General features: G+C 34.7%; 1 protein-coding gene across 27 annotated transcripts in view; it reads right to left on the bottom strand.

Annotated features, from left to right (window-relative positions):
* DOCK9 (dedicator of cytokinesis 9) overlaps positions 1–20168 on the bottom strand; it is a 353079-nt gene that overhangs the window by 198814 nt on the left and 134097 nt on the right. For 15 of the 27 annotated variants that reach the window (XM_074299410.1, XM_074299429.1, XM_074299427.1 and 12 more), the window contains exon 1: positions 19384–19683. The exons of the other annotated variants lie outside the window; for them this stretch is intronic. In XM_074299410.1, coding sequence (XP_074155511.1) covers positions 19384–19632 — 249 coding nt within the window. In that variant the 5' untranslated portion in view covers positions 19633–19683. Of the gene's footprint in view, positions 1–19383; positions 19684–20168 lie in introns of those variants that run through there. 27 annotated transcript variants of the gene reach the window in all.

A 20168-nucleotide genomic window follows, 5' to 3' on the forward strand; every position in this document is an offset into this window, starting at 1 on the left:
AAGGCACAATTAGGCTGAAAATGCAAATGCTGTTGTTTTCAACTCAATTCAATCAATCATGTAATTCATTAAGCACCTATTGCAAAGCAAGACCCTTTAAAATAAATTTAATTTTTTAAATTAAAAACTGCCCAATATCAGGACAAAAATAAAACTATCATTCCCCACAAAGTCCTTTTATTGTGGAAGAGAAAAGGGGAACATCATTTTTACTTCTAAGCAGAAAGTAGCTTACATATAGAAAGGATTTTTGTTTTAAAACATAAGAAGGAATAAATAAATCATACAGAACCACAGATTTCATTGGATCCTCCCAAGGAACTACAATTCAAATAGCTTTTCAAACTGGTAATAACCCTCACTATTTCGAAATATAAATCATTTTCATTTCACATGGAAACAATAGGAGTTAGAATTACCACTGAGCAATTATTATCCAAACTGTGGTCATATAAAAAGAGAACTTCTTTGTTGTTACTATCCATCCCTTATTTTTGAAGAAGATCAATGAGATGATGTCTTGACTTTTGAGTGAATTGGATTTAAATGAGACAGAGTTGTACAAAGTTATCAGCTCACTCTCTCTTCCAAAGAGTCAACAAAGTCTACTGGCAGGACAAAAGTGATGGCCTGGGATGCAATGGATGACCTTGCCATCTTCAGTGTTTGACCAAGCCCTAAGCACTCCACTTCAGCTACCTTCATGGCCCTTGGAATTAATGGAGAAAAGAGAATTTCTGAAGGTAGTTATAGATCAGGAATAGGGAGTACTTCAAATGTTCTTTGCTATATTGGAAAAGGAAGTGGAGGGAAAGATGGATCAAGTCTTATAATTCCTATTTGTAAGCAACCTTTCTTAAAAGGAAAAAAAAAAACGACGCTAGCTACAAGTAAAAAAAATTACATTTTTTAAGCTTTTGAATTTTTAAGGGAAAAAAAGGAGGAAATATAAACCACTAGCCTGGATTTAGAAGCAGTCTTAAAAAATCTCTTTTCCTGGACACCAAACCACAATAAGTTAGGGATTTCTGAGAATGTTTCAAAGAATGCAAAATGAACACCAAGCTCTCTAGACGACTAAATATATTTCACTTTGCGATATAAAAAGTTCTATTGTGTGGAGAACAGACTAGCCCTAAAATTACACAGCTTTGAGGAGTTGGTTTTTTAAATTAAATTAAATTGTTTTTCAATTAACAAGTATTTATTTTCTCCTTCCCATTTCACCTCTCAATCAGTAGGGGGGAAAAAGGAAGAAAAGAAAAACAAAATCTTTTTATCATAAACATTAATAATATAATATAAATAATAAAATAAGCCCAGCAAATTCCAACATTTGACAACATGACATTTTTTTTTATTATTATAAATACCAACCTGTAGAATCAGTTTTTAAACAATACCACAAAGAATTCCAATAAATGTAGTCACTGAGAGGCAGTGTGTCAAGATCAATAAAGGGTCAGCTTTAAAGAATTAAAAAGCCTGGGTTAAAATCCTACTCTCTGATCTATAGTCGTTTAGAAGACTTTATTTAGCTTCTCCTTACCCCAGGAAACTTTTAAGACAATAAAGTTATAAAGGTGTTGCTGATTTAAATCTACAGAGAGTTTATAAGCCAAGAATTCCTTACACAGATGAAATCCCAGGGCCTGGAAAGTTTGGGAAGAGGAGATTAACAATCAGAGTACCAAATCAGGACTCAGGAAGGTCTGAGTTAAAATCTGTCCTTACTTATTAACTGTGTGACTCTGGGCGAGTCACATAAATCTGTTTGCCTCAGTTTTTTCATCATAAAATAAGCTAGAGAAGGAAATGCCAAAAAAAACTCCAGGATCTTTACCAAGAAAATCTCAAATGGGGTCACAAAAAAATTGGATACAACTGAAAAATAATGGAATAACAACAATCAATAAGCATTTGTCAATTGCCAAATATATGCCAGGTATCTATGTTCTGGAAAAAAATTACAAAAATAAGATGTGATCTTTGTCTTCAGGAGACCTATATTTTATTGGGGTGATACATGGTCATAAATGAGTAAATATTACATACATACATTATATATGTATTAAAATACAAAATAATTTTGGGAGAGAGTAACAAAGATGGAAAGGAACAAGCCTTAATTTAAAGGATTTGATCAAATGAAAAATAAATTTGTTTGAGAGGTACAAAGTTCAATGAGAATCCATGAAAAGGAGAAATCTCTTTTGGCTGAGGGATCAGGATTACACAGAAAATAGGATATTGGAATTGTGACCTGAAGAATTCAGGAAGGATTTTTAACCCTAAAAATTTGGTTAGGGATAAAAATTTTCAGCCCCAAGAAGTAGAAGGAACAACAATTACTAAGCATCTATTATGTGTCAAGCACCTAGATAATTTTACAAATATTATTTCATTTTATCCTCAACAATTCTGGAAGGTAGATGCTGTTATAATTCCCATTTTATAGTTGAGGAATAGAAATTAACTGAATCACCAAGTTCAGGATTAATAAGTGTTTAATGCTGAATTTGAATTCAGGTCTTGCAGATTCCTGACTCAGGACTATCCACTGTGCCTCCTAGCTGATTTAGACACTTAATAGAAAAGAACTCTTGAAGGAGGTAGCATCTGCCTTGACTTTGAAGGGAAATAAAGGGTTCCAGGACATTGAAGTCAAGAGCCAGAACATTTCAGGAATGGGGGCAATCTGTGCATTAATACAAAGGTAAGCCAGTTTGACTAGACGAGAGAAAGATAGCAAAGTTCAGCCTGAAAATGTAAGCTGGAGCTAGTCTGTGAAGGCTTTTAGAAGTCACCCAGAGGGAGCTGTATTTTATTCTAGAATCCACTGCTTCATCTTGCTCATAGGAAAGACATGGTCAGATCTGCACTTAGAGATCTATTTGGCAATTGCTTGAAAGTACTTAATTTTTTTTTTCTAAAAAAATCAATTTGATGAGGCAAAAATGATTTTTAAAAAATTATGTCAATCACCATTTCTAAAGTGAACACAATTATGCCATTTTGTTGGTCTTTTTCAATTATGAAGGACAACAACAACTTGAGGCTATCTCTAATACCTGCAACAACAACCTCTGTGATTTCCCTAGCTTCCTTTAAATATCAGCTAGAGTCCTACCTGAGAAAAGTCTTTCTAAATCACCCCTAATCTTTGTGCCTTCCCTCTGGGACTACCCCAAATTATTCAAAATTCTCAATAATTTGTGTACACCCTGGGATCAAGAATTAGGTTTTTTTTGTTTTTATTTTGAGGGATTTTTTTGTATGTGTGTGTGTGTTTCATTATATCACCAGAGATTAGCATAATGTTTGGCACATAGTAGGTGCTTAATAAATGGAAAAAATAAAACAAAATGGACACAGTTTAAGTGATCCAGGTAAAAAACCGTCAAGGTAATAGGACCTGGAACAAGGACACATGGATATTATCACTAATGACAAAAATTAAAAATTAAACTAAATTGCAGCATATTCAAATGAGCCACAACTCCTATAAGGAGCTGCTTGTAATTGTCAGCTGCATTCAACCAGGATGCAGCTGAGAATGCTAATGAACAAAGTCAGACAAGACAGAGCTATGGATGGAGAATTACTGCGTGCCTTGTGCCACGGAGTCACATGAGGAAGAGAGCAGAATCCAATTGTAGTAATTCTCTTGTTAACATAGATGGGGGATGGGAGATCCAAATGGCAAGAATAGATAGGAGAAAGTGATAAGATGAGGAGAGGACAGTGGTACTGAAAAAAAAAAAGAGAGAGAGAGAGAATATATCACCAGGAAAATACAGAATTGCTCAAACTCTTTTAATTAAGATCCCCACTGCCTACTAAATAAAGGATATTTTCATTCTACTTAGATTTATCTTATAACATCTCCTTTCATGTGCCCTATACTCTGGACAAAGCATCCTAAGACCATTCCTGAAAGACATCCCTATACTTGTCCACCTCCATGTCTTTGTTCATGCTACTTCCTGAGACTGAGAATTCCTTTCCCTATCCACATTTCTAGGGTTAAAAGCCTTCTACTATCCTTTGGATCCCAAATAATCAATCTCCCATCCTTTTTGTAGCCTCAGATAAAAGAGATTCCTCCCTTTCATGGACTCTCACAGAACTCTGTACTTCTCAAACTTTTTTATTCTCAATTTTGTATCATTTTCACATGTTTTTTCTCACCTTACCTAAATGTAGATTTCCTTAGGGCACGAACTATCTGGTATGATATCCTGCATACCTGTCCAAAAATAAATAAGTTCTATTTTTCATTTTCTATTCAAGGAGATGAAGAGAAGAAATGCAGAGTTGTAAGATCCATTTCATTCCTGATCCAGATTTCATGATATCTTTTCTTCTCTGTAAGTTGCTTCTTTAGTATTACAGCTTGATCAAAGTTGTTCTGAATATTATATTGAAGTTATCTTCAATTTGATATTACTGAGGTGAAAAGTTAGACCCACAATAACTTTTAGCTAAGTGGGAAACTCTCTAAATTACTTTCTTTGTTTACACACACCAAAGAACACTATCATTTTGACTGAATTGGTTGATCAGTTCAATCAAACAATTTCTTCCCTCCTAAACCCCTCCCCCCCAGAATTGACTGACAGATTTGACTAGAAAATTAAATCTATAAGAAAATTGGGTCAATTGTGTTTGGTCTTGAGGGGGAACAGCCAGGAGTCATGGTCAAGTCACAAAGAAGCAAGTTTAGGTTTTAGATGGGGAAAAAACTTGCTAACAATTGGAATTGACCAAAATTGGAGTTGATTGTCTTGGGAAATAGTAGAATCCTTCTCACTTTTAGATCTTTTAGAAGAAAATGCATGACTTCTTATCTGTTCCCTTGGGGGGGGGGGCAGTTCTTATTCAAAGAAAGATGAGCCAGTGAGACTTCTTCCAACTTTGGGATTGTGTATATGTATGTATTTTCTTGTTTTTACTTATATCTCACAGAGATAGCATGACATGGTTTAACAGTTAAATTGTTAAGCTTAAATCAAAGAGCCAAGAGTTCAAATCTTGTACAACTAACACAATGTGATCCGAGGTAAAACACTGAATTGTTAAGGGCTTCAAGGAATTCCCTAGAGTTTGTGTACTAAGTCACTTTCAGAAAGCTATCCTCACAGAATCACAAATCCTTTTGTATAATCTATGTAAAACTAATAATGAAGAAGCTATATAATTACGGTAAACGATTCTATAAGAAGGGATGGGGGAAGGGCACTTTTGAAAACAACTATTAATGTTAAGAAGATAGTCTAAAAAGAGCTTAGGAGAATCTTCAAAACATATAATTGCTGAACAAAAGTTTATGTATTCTCATTGGATAGATCAACATTGAGCACTAAAAAGCACACAGAATCTTCAACATAATTGTTTATGTTTGATATAAATATTTCTTGATTTTTAAAATTTTTCTTGATTTTTTTATTTTTCAAGTTTCACAATCTCTTATCTATGCTCCCACACATTCCCTAAATTCCACCAAATCTCCTTTTTTGAAGAAGCAAATTTTAACAATACATATCAACAAGTTGGCCACCTCCAATGATACATGCTTGATTTCACACCTATAGTCCACCTCTGACAGGAAGAGGGAGTCAGTGTTCTGAAGTCAAAAAGAGTAACTCCCTTTATCATAATTCTGATGTCATCCAATGAATTTTTTTTAATTTTACTGGCGTCATTAACATAAATCTTTAAAATATACACACAACTAGGATTCAATAGGATTCTATTAAGGAATTCAAAATTCCAAGAAAGGAGAGATTTTACCTGGTATTTCTGTTTCTATTGCCCAAGTAAATCAGGTACAGGATGGATGAGAGACAGAATCAGACAATATCATAAGGATATTATTGTAACATAATTTGGACCATAAGACTCAAAAAAGAAAAGGTAAAACGCATTTCAAGAAGAAATTCTTCCATTTCTTCAATATTATTTGATGCTAAAATAAAAAAGTGTTCGCTTAAAAGGTCAAGCAATACCCAGGTTACTTATACCTTCGGAATCTAATACTTAATGTGCAACAAGAAAATACTATTTACACACATATATTGTATCTAGGTTTTATTGTAACACATGTAAAATGTATGGGATTGCCTGTCATGGGGGGGAGGGAGTAGAGGGAGGGGGAGGATAATTTGGAAAAATGAATACAAGGGATAATGTTATAAAAAAATTTACTCATGCATATATACTGTGGGGAAAAAAATTCTAAATAAAAATAAATAAATAAATAAATAAAAGGTCAAGCAATGTATTAATGCTATCAGACATTATATAAATTCAGATTAGCAATCATTGAGCATCCTTTAGTGCAAAGTATTTTGTTAAGTACTAAGGGTGATATGAAGATAAGTGAAATGTGGCTTGGGAATTAACTCAGAGTGTAAAAACCATGTTAAGAGTAAATTAAAATAAGGACATACATTTTGGAATAGATAATAGAGTACTAAAGTTGGGGTTAGAGGGCCAGGATTCAATCCTGTTTTTATTTTTGTTTTTGTAAATGTAACGATGTTTTTTAGTTGACATTTATTTTTTTTCTCCCTTTTAATTGTCCCTCCAAGTGAACACTTGGGAAAAAAAAAGAAAAACAAAAACCATCATAATAAATATACATGACTGAGTAAAAAAAAAAAAAAAAAGTCCTATGTTGGCAATGTCCAAAAATCTATGTCACATTCCATATTGGATCTATCACTTCAATCCTGATTCTTCTTAACTTCTTGGAAGCCTTTACATTCATTGTAGATCACTCTCTTCTTCACAACTCTCTTTTCTCTAGGTTTTCATGACACTGTTCTCTCCTTGTAACTCTCTAAATTCCCCTTCTCTGTCAGTTTTGCTGGATCTCATTCATGTAATGTTTGCTAATTCAAGTTGGGTCCCCCAAGGCTATCATAAATCTCCTTTCTCTTTTCCATCTATGCTCTTTTACTTAATGATTTTATTAGCCCTTATGGATTCAATTGTTATTGTCTCTTTGAAAGTGATTCTCAGATCCCTTTGCCCAATCCTAACCTCTAGTTTCAAATCTCCATCTGTATACTGGCATCTCAAAGTAGATGAGCCAGACATTTTAAAACTCATTATGTCCCAAGTCCTGAACTATTTCAACAGCCTAATTAATGGTAGTATCCCTGCCATAAATCTCTCCCCAGTCTAGTTTGTCTTCTACATAGCTGTTACCCTATTACCCTATTCCACTGACAAAATCAAATATGAAATCCAGTTTGGCTTTTAAAGCCATTAATATGCAATAGAATGCTACTGTGCTATAAGAAATGATAAGCAGGTGGATTTCAGAAAAATCGGGAAGACTTACATGAATTGATACAAATGGAAATGAACAGAACCAGAACATTAGATAATGCAACAGCAACAATGGATGGTGATCAACTATGAATGACTAAGCTCTTCTCAGCAATACAATGATTCAAGACAATTCCAAAAGACTCATGATGGAAAATACTATTCACATCCAGAGAAAGAATTGATGGAGTCTGAATAGAGATCAAACCATTTGCTTTCTTTATTTTTTTTCATGGATTTTGTTTTGTTCTATTTCTTTTTCTACAACATGACTAATGTGAACATATGTCTTACATGATTGCACATCTATAACCTACATCAAATTGCTTACTGTTTTAGGGAGGGGAGAAAAATGTGGAACAAATTTTTTTTTAAATTAATGTTAAAAACTGTCTTTACATGTATTTGTAAAAATAAAATGCTACTTTAAAAAATAAATCCATTCATAATTTAACCCCTTCCTCCCATTCCAGTCTTCTTACATATCATACCCCTCAACATACTCTCCGGTCCATTGATATTGGTTTCCTTACACATACTCCATCACATTCTCCACTCTATTTCCTGATGCTAGCCATATTCTCCGACTGTCTACCATGTGCACAATTTTTTCCCGCCTCATCATCTCAACTTCCCTGGCTTCCTGTTATTGGATTGTTGAGTTGTTTTTCAATCATTCCCAATTCTTTGTGACCCCATTTGGGATTATGTTGGCCAAAAATACTGGAATGGCTCATCATTTCTATCTCTTGCTCATTTGACAGATGAAGAAACTGAGACAAGTAGGATTGTGTTATTTGCTCAGTCACACCGTGAGTAAATATTTCAGACTAGATTTGAACTCATAAAAATAAATCTTCTGACTCTAGACCCAGCATTCTATCTACTGCACCTAAATCTCAGCAAAAATCCCATTTCTATAAGAAGTCTTTCCTTGTCCTTAATATTAGTGCTTTTCTCTGTGTCTAACCACAATTTATCCTTTATCTGTATCCTATCTGTGTACACAATGTTTGTACCCTGTCTTCCCCAGAGTAAGCTCCTTGAGAGTAGCTTTGTCTGTTTGTTTTGCCTATCTTTGTATTCCCAGCACTTAGTAAACAGCACTTATTGAATGAACTTTTAAAAAGCACTTAAAAATGCTTGTTGATTTTTTCTCTGGCTCTGTGGAATCATAGTTTGAAACTCCATAGATCAGTATTTCTATCTTTTTTTTTCCCCCTAAGGCAAACTGGAGTTACATGACTTGCCCAGGGTCACACAGCTAGGAAGTATTAAGTGTCTGAGTTCACATTTGAACTCAGGTCCTCCTTAACTTCAGGGCTGGTTGCAAGTCTTTCAAAACAACTTTCCTCCCCCTTAGTGTATCATCCTTGTATAAACAGTTCTATTAATTTTCACTTCACTCTATATCACTTAACAAAGGTTTTCCCACTTTCACTGAAACTACATTTTTTCCTGTTCAATAATAATAATCCATTAAAATTCATACACCACAATTTCTTCAGCCATTTCCTAATTGATGGGAACTCCCTAAAGTTTTTGGTTTATCTTCTATGAAAAGAGCTGCTCTAAATATTTTTGAATATATGTTTTTACCTTTTTTAATCTCTTAGGGAAATATGTCAAGTAGTGATACTTGCTAGGTCAATGAGTAAGTACAGGTCAAGGATACAGTAGCAAAGTGCTTTCCAGAGAGGCTGGACCAAATTCACTGTTCCATCAACAATTCACTAATATGTCTTCAATCTTGCTTCTTACTGCCTATATGATCTCAGGCAAGTTACAGCACCTTTTCCTTCTGTGTGAAATGGTAATGCTTCTACCTCATAGGACTTATAAGGATCAAATGAGATAATGTATATGATAACATTTTGTAACCATAAACATTATATAAATATAAGCTATCATTATATATAATTCTCAGAGACCAAAACTCATTTTGCTTTTAAATTGCCTTTTTCTTCCTTAGACAGTTTCATCACTAAACATAAAAAAGTATGTTTATTTTGGAGGAAGAATTAGCCTTGGGGGATATAACCAAGAAGTCAGTAGGTAGTGATGGCATTCTGAAATCAGACTGTCTCTGTCTCTTTCCCAAAGACTTGATAAACCCTTCAAAAGAATCACTGTTTTAGTAGTACATACAGTACAACTCTTACTAAATGAATGAATAAGCTCCAAAAAAAGTTTCTAAAGCCTCAGTACCTGATTCCAAGAAAAATTGGGGAGGAAACGTTATCAGGTTACAAGGATATTTCAAACATAATTTCAATCTAGAAAGTTGATGCCAAACTATAATTTTCAACAGTTTTGGCTCCACTCACATATTGACAACAAAGCATCATCTGTTGGCTCAAGTGAGGCTTCTTGCTTCTTACATGTAGTATTTCTTAACTTCAGAATCTGCCCTCCTTTTATTATAACCAGGTTACTAAACACACCTCACCCATCTTACTACTAAGATCCCTTGCTCACCTACCAAGAATTCAGCTTGAATTTTTAGATCACTTATACCTCAAAATCCAAAGAATTGTGTTCTTGCACTTAAAACCTATATTCCTTTCCCAATTTTGACTGATGATAGTGCCATCTGTTCAGTTAAACACTTGAGAACTCAAAGTTATCTTTGACTCTTTCTTCTCCCTCACCACCTCCTCCATAATCCAATCATTTGCAAAATGTTGCCAAATTCATCTCGATAACATTGCTAACATCCATCACCTCCTCTCATTCATATTACTGAAGCCACTGGCTAAGTCCATCTCTCATTTGGGCTATTTCCATAGCATTTTAAATGTGTCCCTGCCTCCAACACTTTTCCTATTAATCAATCATATATGAATAATTACATCTGGAAGATAAATATTGAATAGAATACACATAAAATGTTGTTAAATACAAAGTAGCATGCAAGAGAAAGCATTAGCTGTTGGGAAAGAGAGCTTGAGCTAAAGGAATGTATAATGTTGGGGTCAGGTTATAAAAAGCTTTAAAAAACACATGGAAAAAGTTTCTATTTTGCCCTACAGACAGCAGAAAGGCCCCTAGAATTTAACTGATACACACACACACACACACACACACACACACACACATGTAACTATCAGATGTGATATAATCTGATAAGATTGAAGATTGGGTCTGGACTTAGGTAGGCAGAGGAGTTCAAATCTAACCTCATGAACTTACTGGTTCTGAGTCTGCAAAAGCCATTTAACCTCTTCTGGTCTCAGTTTCCTCTACAGCAAAATAGGAATAAGAACAGCAAATACCACACAAGGTTGTTGTGAGGACCAAACAGGGTAATGTTGTAAAGCTCTTAGCACAGTGACTGACACATGGGTGGTATTACATAAATGACAGCTTTTTGTTTTTGTTATTTGTTTTTAAGGAAAATCATTTTGGCAACTTTGTGGAGGGTGAAATAGAACACAAATACTTTCAGCAGAAAACTAATTAGGAGGCCATTGCAATTAGTTTATATGAGAAGGGATGAGAGTAAGCCTGAACTAAGATAGTAGCTTTCAAAGTAGAAAGAGATTAGAGAAGTAGTTGAGGAAACCACAGGATTTAGAAATTTATTGGATAGGTTCAAAGAGGGAAACTGAGGAGTGAAAAGTAATGTGTAAGTTACAAACCCGGGAGGGAGAAAGAATGCCTTTGACAAAAACAGGCAAGTATGGAAGTCAGCCAGTCAACAAGCATTTATCAAATATTTACTATGTATCAAGCACTACTGTGCTAAGCTCCAGGAAAACAAAGAAAGGAAAATAATTCTAATATATTGAATCTAGTTCTGTTAATCATTTTTTTTTCTTTTTTGTGAATAAATATTAATTATTTAAGTAACTTTCTGCCTGGATTATAGATAACATTTTAAAGAATTTCCTATATTTGTCTAGCAATGATTATCGTTCCAATTTGTTTGTCAGATTAAGAAAGAAAGGATACAGTGGTTAAGTGACTAGCCCAGTTTTATATAGATCTGAAAGAAAACCAAAAAAAAAAAAAAAAAAAAAAAAAAGAATCAATGAATCAAAAACCCATAGTCATATGACTCTGAGTAAGTTACTTAACTTCTGTTTCCTCATCTGCAAGATGGGGACAAGATAGTCCAGTGCCCTCCCAATTCTAAATCTATGATCTAAACCATTCATATTTCTAGATTCTGATAAGGCAATCTATCCCCTTTCTCTTTATAAGGCACACCATTTGTGCTTTCCAACGACTATACTTCTGCCACTCAATTAACTTTTCTACCTCAAGTTTTTAAATGCAGAGCAACTAAACCATTCCCACTAGTGACCCACTAATTAGTTAATAGAACTATTTTATGGTTATGGACTTCACAACTTTAGTAGAATATGGGAAAAGTCGAAAAGAGTCAGGGAAATACCTGCAAATACAATTAGTTTGGGAAAATGAGGTATTAAAAAATAATAAGTTGCAAGAGGAATGGTTACAATTCTTTTTCCATTCTAAAAATTCTATGTTTTTATATATCTGAGAAGAGAAGAAATGATGTAATATGTAGGCTAAGACACCATCTAAAACATGGTTAAGAAAAAAAAAAAAAAGGCTCAAATTATAGTGGGCTTATGTAGGGAATTGGGATTTAGGAAGGCTAGTTAAGCATTCTAATGAGTTCCTAAAAGAACTTGTGAAAGCTTTTTCTCCTGAAGTTTTTTTTATAAACAGGATGGTTTCTCATGTGTCTGGGGTGGTGATTTGTCTAACCCCACCCTGTCTAAATATGCATTCTGAAGGCTCCCTTTTTCTCACTACTCCAAAAAGGAGATTGGGCATGGAATATTTATACATGCTTTTTAATTGCCTATTAAGTTATTAGTAACTATTTTATAAGCCTACTTACATCTGCAGTGTCTACCTTAGATGGTAAAATCACTTAGAAGGCAAGAAATGCACCTGATTAACATCATATAAAGTCAAATTGGTTTGGAGTGTGAGGCTTAGGTTCAAATTTCAGCAGTGCAATTATTATCTGTATGACCTATCAATTTATTACTCCTGTAATCTTGAGTGAGTCAAGTCACTTAAACTACCCAAGGGTTGGTTTTCTCATTTGTCAAATGAAGGGATTGGCCTAATTTTCTAAGTTTCCCTTCCAGTTCTCCCAGACTACATTCTTCTTTTATGAGTACCCAGAATGAGTGACATAAAAAGGCACACAGTGCTAAATAGCTCTGATGTCAGGGGTGTAATGGCCTTCCTCCCTGTTCCATTATCATATAGTAAATCACTTCTTCAAAGGTTAGTAATGATTATTTACTTTATTTTATAAAAAAAAAAAAAACCAAAGGTCAAAGGAAGCCCTTTGCTGCTGCAAAGTGATATTTCTTGCTGCGTACCATCTGGGGATTAGACACTGTGAAATTTACAATTTCTTTTCACATCTGTACTCTCATTATTTATGATCCAAACTTTTAAAAATTATTCAAAATAAATATAAAAAATGCACCACCATTTTGATTCAATCCATAAAAGTATTTTGGAGTGTGAGGGGTGGGGGCAGCTAGCAACTGGAGAGAGTGCTGGCTTTGGATTCAGGAAAATGAGTTCAAATCAGCCTCAGACACTTACTAGCCAGGCAAGTCACTTAATTCTATTTGCTCAATTTCCTCATTTGTAAAATAAGTGGGAGAAGAAAATGACAAACAACCTCCAACTCCAAATGGAGTCACAAGGAGCTAGACATGACTGAAATGAAGGAACAACACAAAAATTATCCAAGGGGCACTTTTAGTATAATGATGATGATTTTTTTTTTTTACTATAATTGTGATTTTACTGCATAAAGAGTTCCCATTGAGGAAATTCCCTCTATCATTTATTATATGTTTATATGTATGTATATAAATACATACATACACACAGAGAGAGACAGACAGAGAAGAGAGGCAGAGACAGAGACAAGACAGAAAGAGACAGAGAGATAGAGAGAAGATTTAGATGGACTTAAATGTCTCCTCCAATAGAATGAATATAAGCACCTAGTCAACAGGAATTATGTAGGCTTATTACCAAGTGTGGGGGGATAGAAATTTTATTCTTGTCTGGGAATTTTTAATTCCAAGACAAGTTAATTGTTAAACACTTACTATGTGTTTTTTGGACGTACATAGTAAGTGCTTATTAAATGTTCACTAATTGCTTTATCTATAGAGCTCAACAACTATTAGGCAACTTAGAGTCTTAGGCAACTTAAAAAAAAATATCATAGGTTCACAGCTTGAGAGCTGGAAGGAACCTTACAAGTCATATCTAATTCAGCCTCTTTACAGATGAAGAAAAGATGATGAAAAGACCTTAAATGAATTACTTAGAGCAACCTAAGTCTTCTAATTCCAAAGTCAGAGTTTTAAGCTATACCACCACTTGACTTATACTTGATCACTTCCTAATTCAATTTCATATTTGTCCAAGAAATGAGAGCATTTAGGAAGTTACTTTAGTACCCACTTGCATTGTATAGTGTTAAGGAAATAAATCCGTACTACTGAATTTATCAAGAACTTATCTTTATGGAGATATTGCATGAAAGGGAGATTTCCCCCTAAGTGTAACACAAAGAGTTTCTTAGACATCCTAAGAGAACAAAATTTAGCAATTAATACCATTAACTGTTTGCAGAGAAAAATCAGATACACTCTAAATTTCAGGGGGGTTTTTGAGTCGTTTTTCAATCGTGTTCAATTCTTCATAAACCCATTTAGAGTTTTCTAGGCAAAATACTGGATTGGTTTAACATTTTGTTCTGCTACTCATTCTGCAGATGAGAAAACTGAAGCAAACAGAGTTAAGTGACTTGCCATAGTCACTCAGCTAGAAGTATCTGAGATAAATTTTGAAATTTGGTCTTCTTGACTCCAGGGCTGGCACTTTATACTCTTAAGATTATCAATTATGGTAATCAATATGGTGTTATCTCAGTGTCTCTGAGATCTGGATTCAGAGTCAGAGGTTCTGAATTCAAACCCCACCTGTATGATCTTGAAAAATTTCCTTCAGTTTTCTCCTTTGTAAAATAGATGTTCTCTAAGGTCCCGCTTAAAAATCTAAGCCTCTGAGCTGCTATTTAGTCTTTTCCTTTCAATTTATTTGTTTTTTCATTATTTAGCCCCTTCCTTTCAAAATTCCCTTTTTCCAGTAATCCCACTTAGGATTTCCTTTTTCTCCTCTGTCACTTTCCCTTACTTCTGGCTACCACCATACATTCCCCCCTCCCTCTCTTCCTCCAACCATTAGCTTCCATGTTATCCTCACTTTTTAAGTCAGCTTCATCCAAGATAACATTGATAGTAGCATGAATGATGGTAGTAAATGAAAAAGAAAGAGAGGAATGGAAGGAAGAATAAACAGACTATTAACAAAGGCACTGCGCAGGTGGTCAAAGACTGTCTCATTCCATCACTTTATATCCTATCCATCCTGTTCTTTTAGCCCCAGAGTTCCTCCGTCTTGGGACAAGATGCACAGGTGAAAGGATTAGGTGAAAAGGTAAAAACAGGAAAAAGTAGATGAGGTACCTTCTAGAAAAGTGAGGGGTGCAGGAACTCCCAAAAGGTTTGAACTGCCTTGAAACCAAATAAAGCAATTTGATATCATCAGACACTGGCTACTAAGCAGAAAATGCCAATAATTATAGCAAACACTCAGAAAAACAATACATCAGTCAAAAATTACTTATTAAGTGAAAGCTCTGTACAAGGGAACTGTGCTGGGGGTACAAAAGATAGTCCTTACTGTGTCCCTTACTATCTAATGAGGCAGAGAAGAAGCAAAACAAGCTAAATACAGGAAACAGAGGTATGATGATGATGGTGGTGGTGGGATACAGGGAAGGCACTAATGAGGTTTTAGTTGAGATTTAAGGGAAGTCAGAGAAGCTAGGAAACAGAGATAAGGAGGGAGGGTATTCCAATGAAAATTCTTGGAGCCTAGAGATGGAATACCTTATTTTTGGAATAGCAAAGTGATCAAGAATTAAGGTACAAGAAGACTGGAAAGGGAAGAAAGGGCTATGTTATGAAGTTTTGAATGCTGAACACATGATTTTGTAGTTGATTCTAGAGTGAGATATCAGAGTTTATTGAGTAGGGGAGCAACATGGTTGGAATTACATTTTAGCAAAAGAAAACCCAAGAAATCACCTCCATATAGACTGAACTAAGAATGCAGAGCCAGAGTCTCAGCCGATCGAGTTTCAAGTGGATATAAAACTTCCATGCTGGAAGAGTTGGGACACGCTGAGAAGAGATGGAAAAATGACTGAATTTCTTCATTCCATCCATTCACACCACTTTTCCTACCTACTTTTATGTTTTCCATGAAAAGTTTTTTTTTTTAATCTACAATCTAAGGGAGTGTAGGAGAACCCATATATTTCTGTATGAGGAATGAGGACCATTGTTCTTTTTAAATTCTCCTTATTTATTTATAGTTTCATGTCTTAATTAAATACTTTGCAATTGGATTTGTGGCTCCTGAATGGTCTATAAATTCAAAATATGACAGTGATGGAGGTTCAGACCAAGAGCTTACATGATTGATTACCCCAAATTGCCATTTATAACCTGCCACAGCAAAAAGCTGAAGAACCAAAATACGTTAGGGTCAAATCACATGAAGTGTCAGGCATTTTAGATGGATTGTACACACACAAAAAAAATATTACCAGACTGCTACCCATTAGATATTGCTCTTATGGAGAAAATATGGTCCAAAATGATGTTCAAATGATTTTTAGAAAATCTGTAAATTGGGATGATGTCTCTTGATATCCTGCTTCTCCCTCCTCACCAAAAGAACCTTTCTTTAGAATGATCTTCTGTTGGAGCAGCTAGGTGGTCTAGTGGATAGAGAACCAGCCTTGAATTCAGGAGGACCCAAGTTCAAATGTAGTCTCAGACACTTAACACTTCCTAGCTATGTGACCCTGGGCAAGTCACTTACCCCAGCCTCAAAAAAAAAAAAAAAAAAAAAGAAAGAAAGAAAAAAAAAAGAAAAAGAAAAAGAATGATCTTCTGTTGTTATACACCCACAAAGTAATTTTTCAGTTAACTTTGAAGGTGAGCCCAAAAGTGGAATGGAAAAGTTTCTTCATTAACCTCTTCCTCTTACTGTCATAAAGCTGAAGAGTACATAATACTTACTATGAATTTGAATGCCTATAAATTTATCTTTCAGTCCAATGAACTTTACAAATTGTTTCTAGACATGTTACTCTCAAAATACACACAAACCTTAGTGACAACTGAAATATAGCTACTATTTAAGCAACATACAATTATTTATAGTTTTGGAAAGGGGAAAGAAAAACCATGTGCAAGAATATTAGGAAAAAAATGGAATTTTACATGAAAAGCAATATGTGATCATAAGTCATATCAGAAGGACTTAACTTTAATAAAGGTATGCTTTGAATTTCTAAATGGAGTCTTTCGGGGGAGAAAGAAAGAGGTATTGGTCTAAATTTGTCATTTCATCAATGTAGGTGAACATTTATCAGAATTTAAATTTGTGTCTTTCTGACTATCTATTGATCTATCTATACCATGATACCTATCAGATATCCTTTTATATTTCTCTCAAGATTATGGAAAGTTTTAGAGATTAAAATATGTCTTAATCAGGGCAAATAATTCAAAAGGGTAGGAATTCAAAACTGGCTGACATTGTGTGACTCAGGGGGAATTAACCTCTATCTCAGTTTCCTCAACTGTAAAATGGGGATAATATGAACACCTACCTCCCAGGGTTGTTATGATATCCCAATGAGATAAAAATCTGTAAAGCTCTTAGCACAGTGCCTGGCACAATAGGTGCTTTTTAAAAAGTTTTTTCTTTCCTTTGTTGCTTCCCAAAAATGAATACCAATACAACAAACAGCTTATTGTGGCTGTGCCTACATAAAAGCATTGCTTAAAGAGAGATAAGGTGAATTCCATCTACTTCCAGTTCATTGGTCAGTAATTCTGTCAACCGCTAAACAGATTCAGAAACTTTTCAAAACATCTCACTTTAATTGTTTAATTAATGCATTTAAATTTAATGCATTAAAAATTTGTAAAGAGATTGGCCAGCATACATGAACTGCTTAAATGGTCTTGTTACTCTTATTGTTTATTAACCAACTTATCTTTCTAAGTTCTAAGAAAAGACTACTTATAGTCTGACAAGAGAAAAAACCTCTTTGTCATACAACGCTTGTTTCTATCTCTCTTTTACAAATAGAGATCAGATCTTCATTCTGCAAGCGATCACTATCACAAAAGAAAGCCTCTTCCTAAACTGATGTCCACATCTTTATCTATAATAATAATAATAAAACAATTTGAATATAATGTAGTAGGTTAGTTAGCAATAATAGTAGCCAGTTACAAACTACTGCCATGCTTTAAGGATCACCTAAAAGAAAGTTAACTCTTAAAAGTTGGATGTACAATGATAAATAACCTATTATATTGCAGCTTTTTGCCTTGTATACCCCTGCACATAAATATTTCTAAACATCTGGAGAATCACTGAAGAATCAAAAGATTTTTTCCAGGATATTCTCAAGGGGACCTAAACCGCACAACTTCCTCCAAAAAATCAAAAGCAACATTAGGAGAGCTTTTTACCAGCTGAAGACTATAAGCTATAACGTCCTACAAACAAACCACTGTCGTCATAGAATGAGGCAGATGCGAACCAATGGTTTTCTGAAAGGAGGAAAAGAAATCTAAATTTCATGACTGAAAACTTGCATTAGAAAGTTATAGTGTTTCACTGATTTTTCTAACTTTGGTGTTAGAAGTTCATGGCCTTAAGGAAGAGATTTTTTCACATTGTGCATGTATCTTTGGCAGTCTAGTAAAACCTTACAAACCTCTTCTCAGAATAATACTTTTAAATGCATTAAATTAAACACATGGAATTACAAGTGGAAACAATTTACCTGAAATACCAGTTATCAAAATATTTTTTAAACAAATTCATGGATCCCCAGGTTAAGAATCCCTGTTTTATAGGCAATGTAAGGTAACATAGTAAGTACCTCATGTCATGGGAAAAGAGAAGCAATTATATCTTATTTGTTGGTGAAAGGAATGTTTAAATTCAGGTTCTTAACTACATGCTTAGTTTAATTGCAAATTAGCTAAAATGGTACCTAAATACTTTATGACAATAGCAGTTGAGTCCACAACATTTTTAATCACTATATAAAATCACTAACTACTAGTTTAACAATCTCTGTAGTAGACATCTGAAAAGCTCAATTGTCTCCACTGGAGTGTGGGTTTTTGCAGCTTGTTTAAAAAAATTATGTGCCTTTTATTGTACTAAAGAAATTCCACCAGAAGCACAGCCTACTCATTGATAACAACAACCCGACTATTTTTCACATTCCTCACTTACAAAGTCCCTTGAAGTGTTTCACGTTTTCCTAATTGCAAAAGGCTTGGCTACTGTAATCAAATGAAACTTTACTCTGGGGTGGTGGAAGGGTAATCTTGGTTCAAAATTTGCCTTCTAAATAAAATGAATGAGACAGAATGCCTTTCCACAGCATTGCTCTTCAAGGCATTAGAAGCTCAGAAAACGCTAGATGTTAATGTTATCTGGCTGCTCTGAGACAGAAAAAATAAATAAACCCTTAATTGATAAGCATTAACTCTTGGAAAAAAGACACCTTCCTTCCATCCTCTTAAAGTCCAAGACAACTACACAGCTCCAAATAGGCGGAGGTTTAAATTTAGAAAGGCAGCAGCTAGGTGGGTGTCTCCTGCACTAAACAATGTCTAATTGTTCTGGGACAAAGGAGAGTCCTGGAAACCGAAAATGCAAACATTTCTGGGACTAAGGAAGAAGAATCATAAATAGGGCGCTCTGGCCAGAGATGCAAGAGTGCATTGGTTAACAAGTGAACAAAACAAGAGCAACATGCTGATGTCAATCTTGGGAAACAAAATACTTTAGCTTCTCATTAGGATACAGTGTAGAAAACGAAATAAAGCTGTCACTTTAAGGTTCTCTTACCGTCACTTCTACTGGAGATTCCATCTCCACTTCGCCCTGGGGCGCATCCTTGTACTGTAGTGGGGATTCTATCACAAGCTCTTTTTTGGCGTTTCTATTATTTGTCCTCGCCTGCATCCTCCGCTGAAAGCCCACTTCGGAGTGACCGTAAGAGAGACGCCAAGTTCTGAATCCCTGGACATCCAAGCTAAGGGCATGCCAGGAAAGGAGAGCTTCCTTCTCCCCCTCCAGGCACAAGTGGTCACACATACACACTGAGCTAATTCAACTACCAAAGCTGTAATCTGCAAAGCCTGTTGTGGTGGGAATGCATGACAGAGGAAGGCCGGCCTCCAAGGGGTGTACTATTCCTCTGGAAATGGGAGGAACCCACTTTCATGCCAAATGAAAACAAACCAAAAGAAAAAAAAAGACACAATACACAGTGTGCTCCTTCTCTGATAAAGACATGTCTTATTGCATCATTCTACAAATGCTGGAGAGCTAAAAGTAATTTTCATACAACATAGGTAAAATTATTAACAAGAATCAAAGTTCAGAGCACAAAACTTTTCATAATTCCTATATACTTTAAATAATGAAAAGGTGAATTTCAAGTTGATCTGACATTTATTTTCTGCTTAATAATAATAATAAAAGCTAGCATTTTTATAATACTTTTAAGATTTGCAAAGTGCTTTATATGTTATCTTATTTGATAATCATATGTGATTTCCTTCACTGGCTAAACAAGTACCCGGCTTATATGCAAAGCAGGGAAGAATAATTGGCTCCTTCTACTTTGG

This window comes from Sminthopsis crassicaudata, chromosome 3 (assembly GCF_048593235.1).
Source record: "Sminthopsis crassicaudata isolate SCR6 chromosome 3, ASM4859323v1, whole genome shotgun sequence".
Classification (NCBI taxonomy): Eukaryota; Metazoa; Chordata; class Mammalia; order Dasyuromorphia; family Dasyuridae; genus Sminthopsis; species Sminthopsis crassicaudata.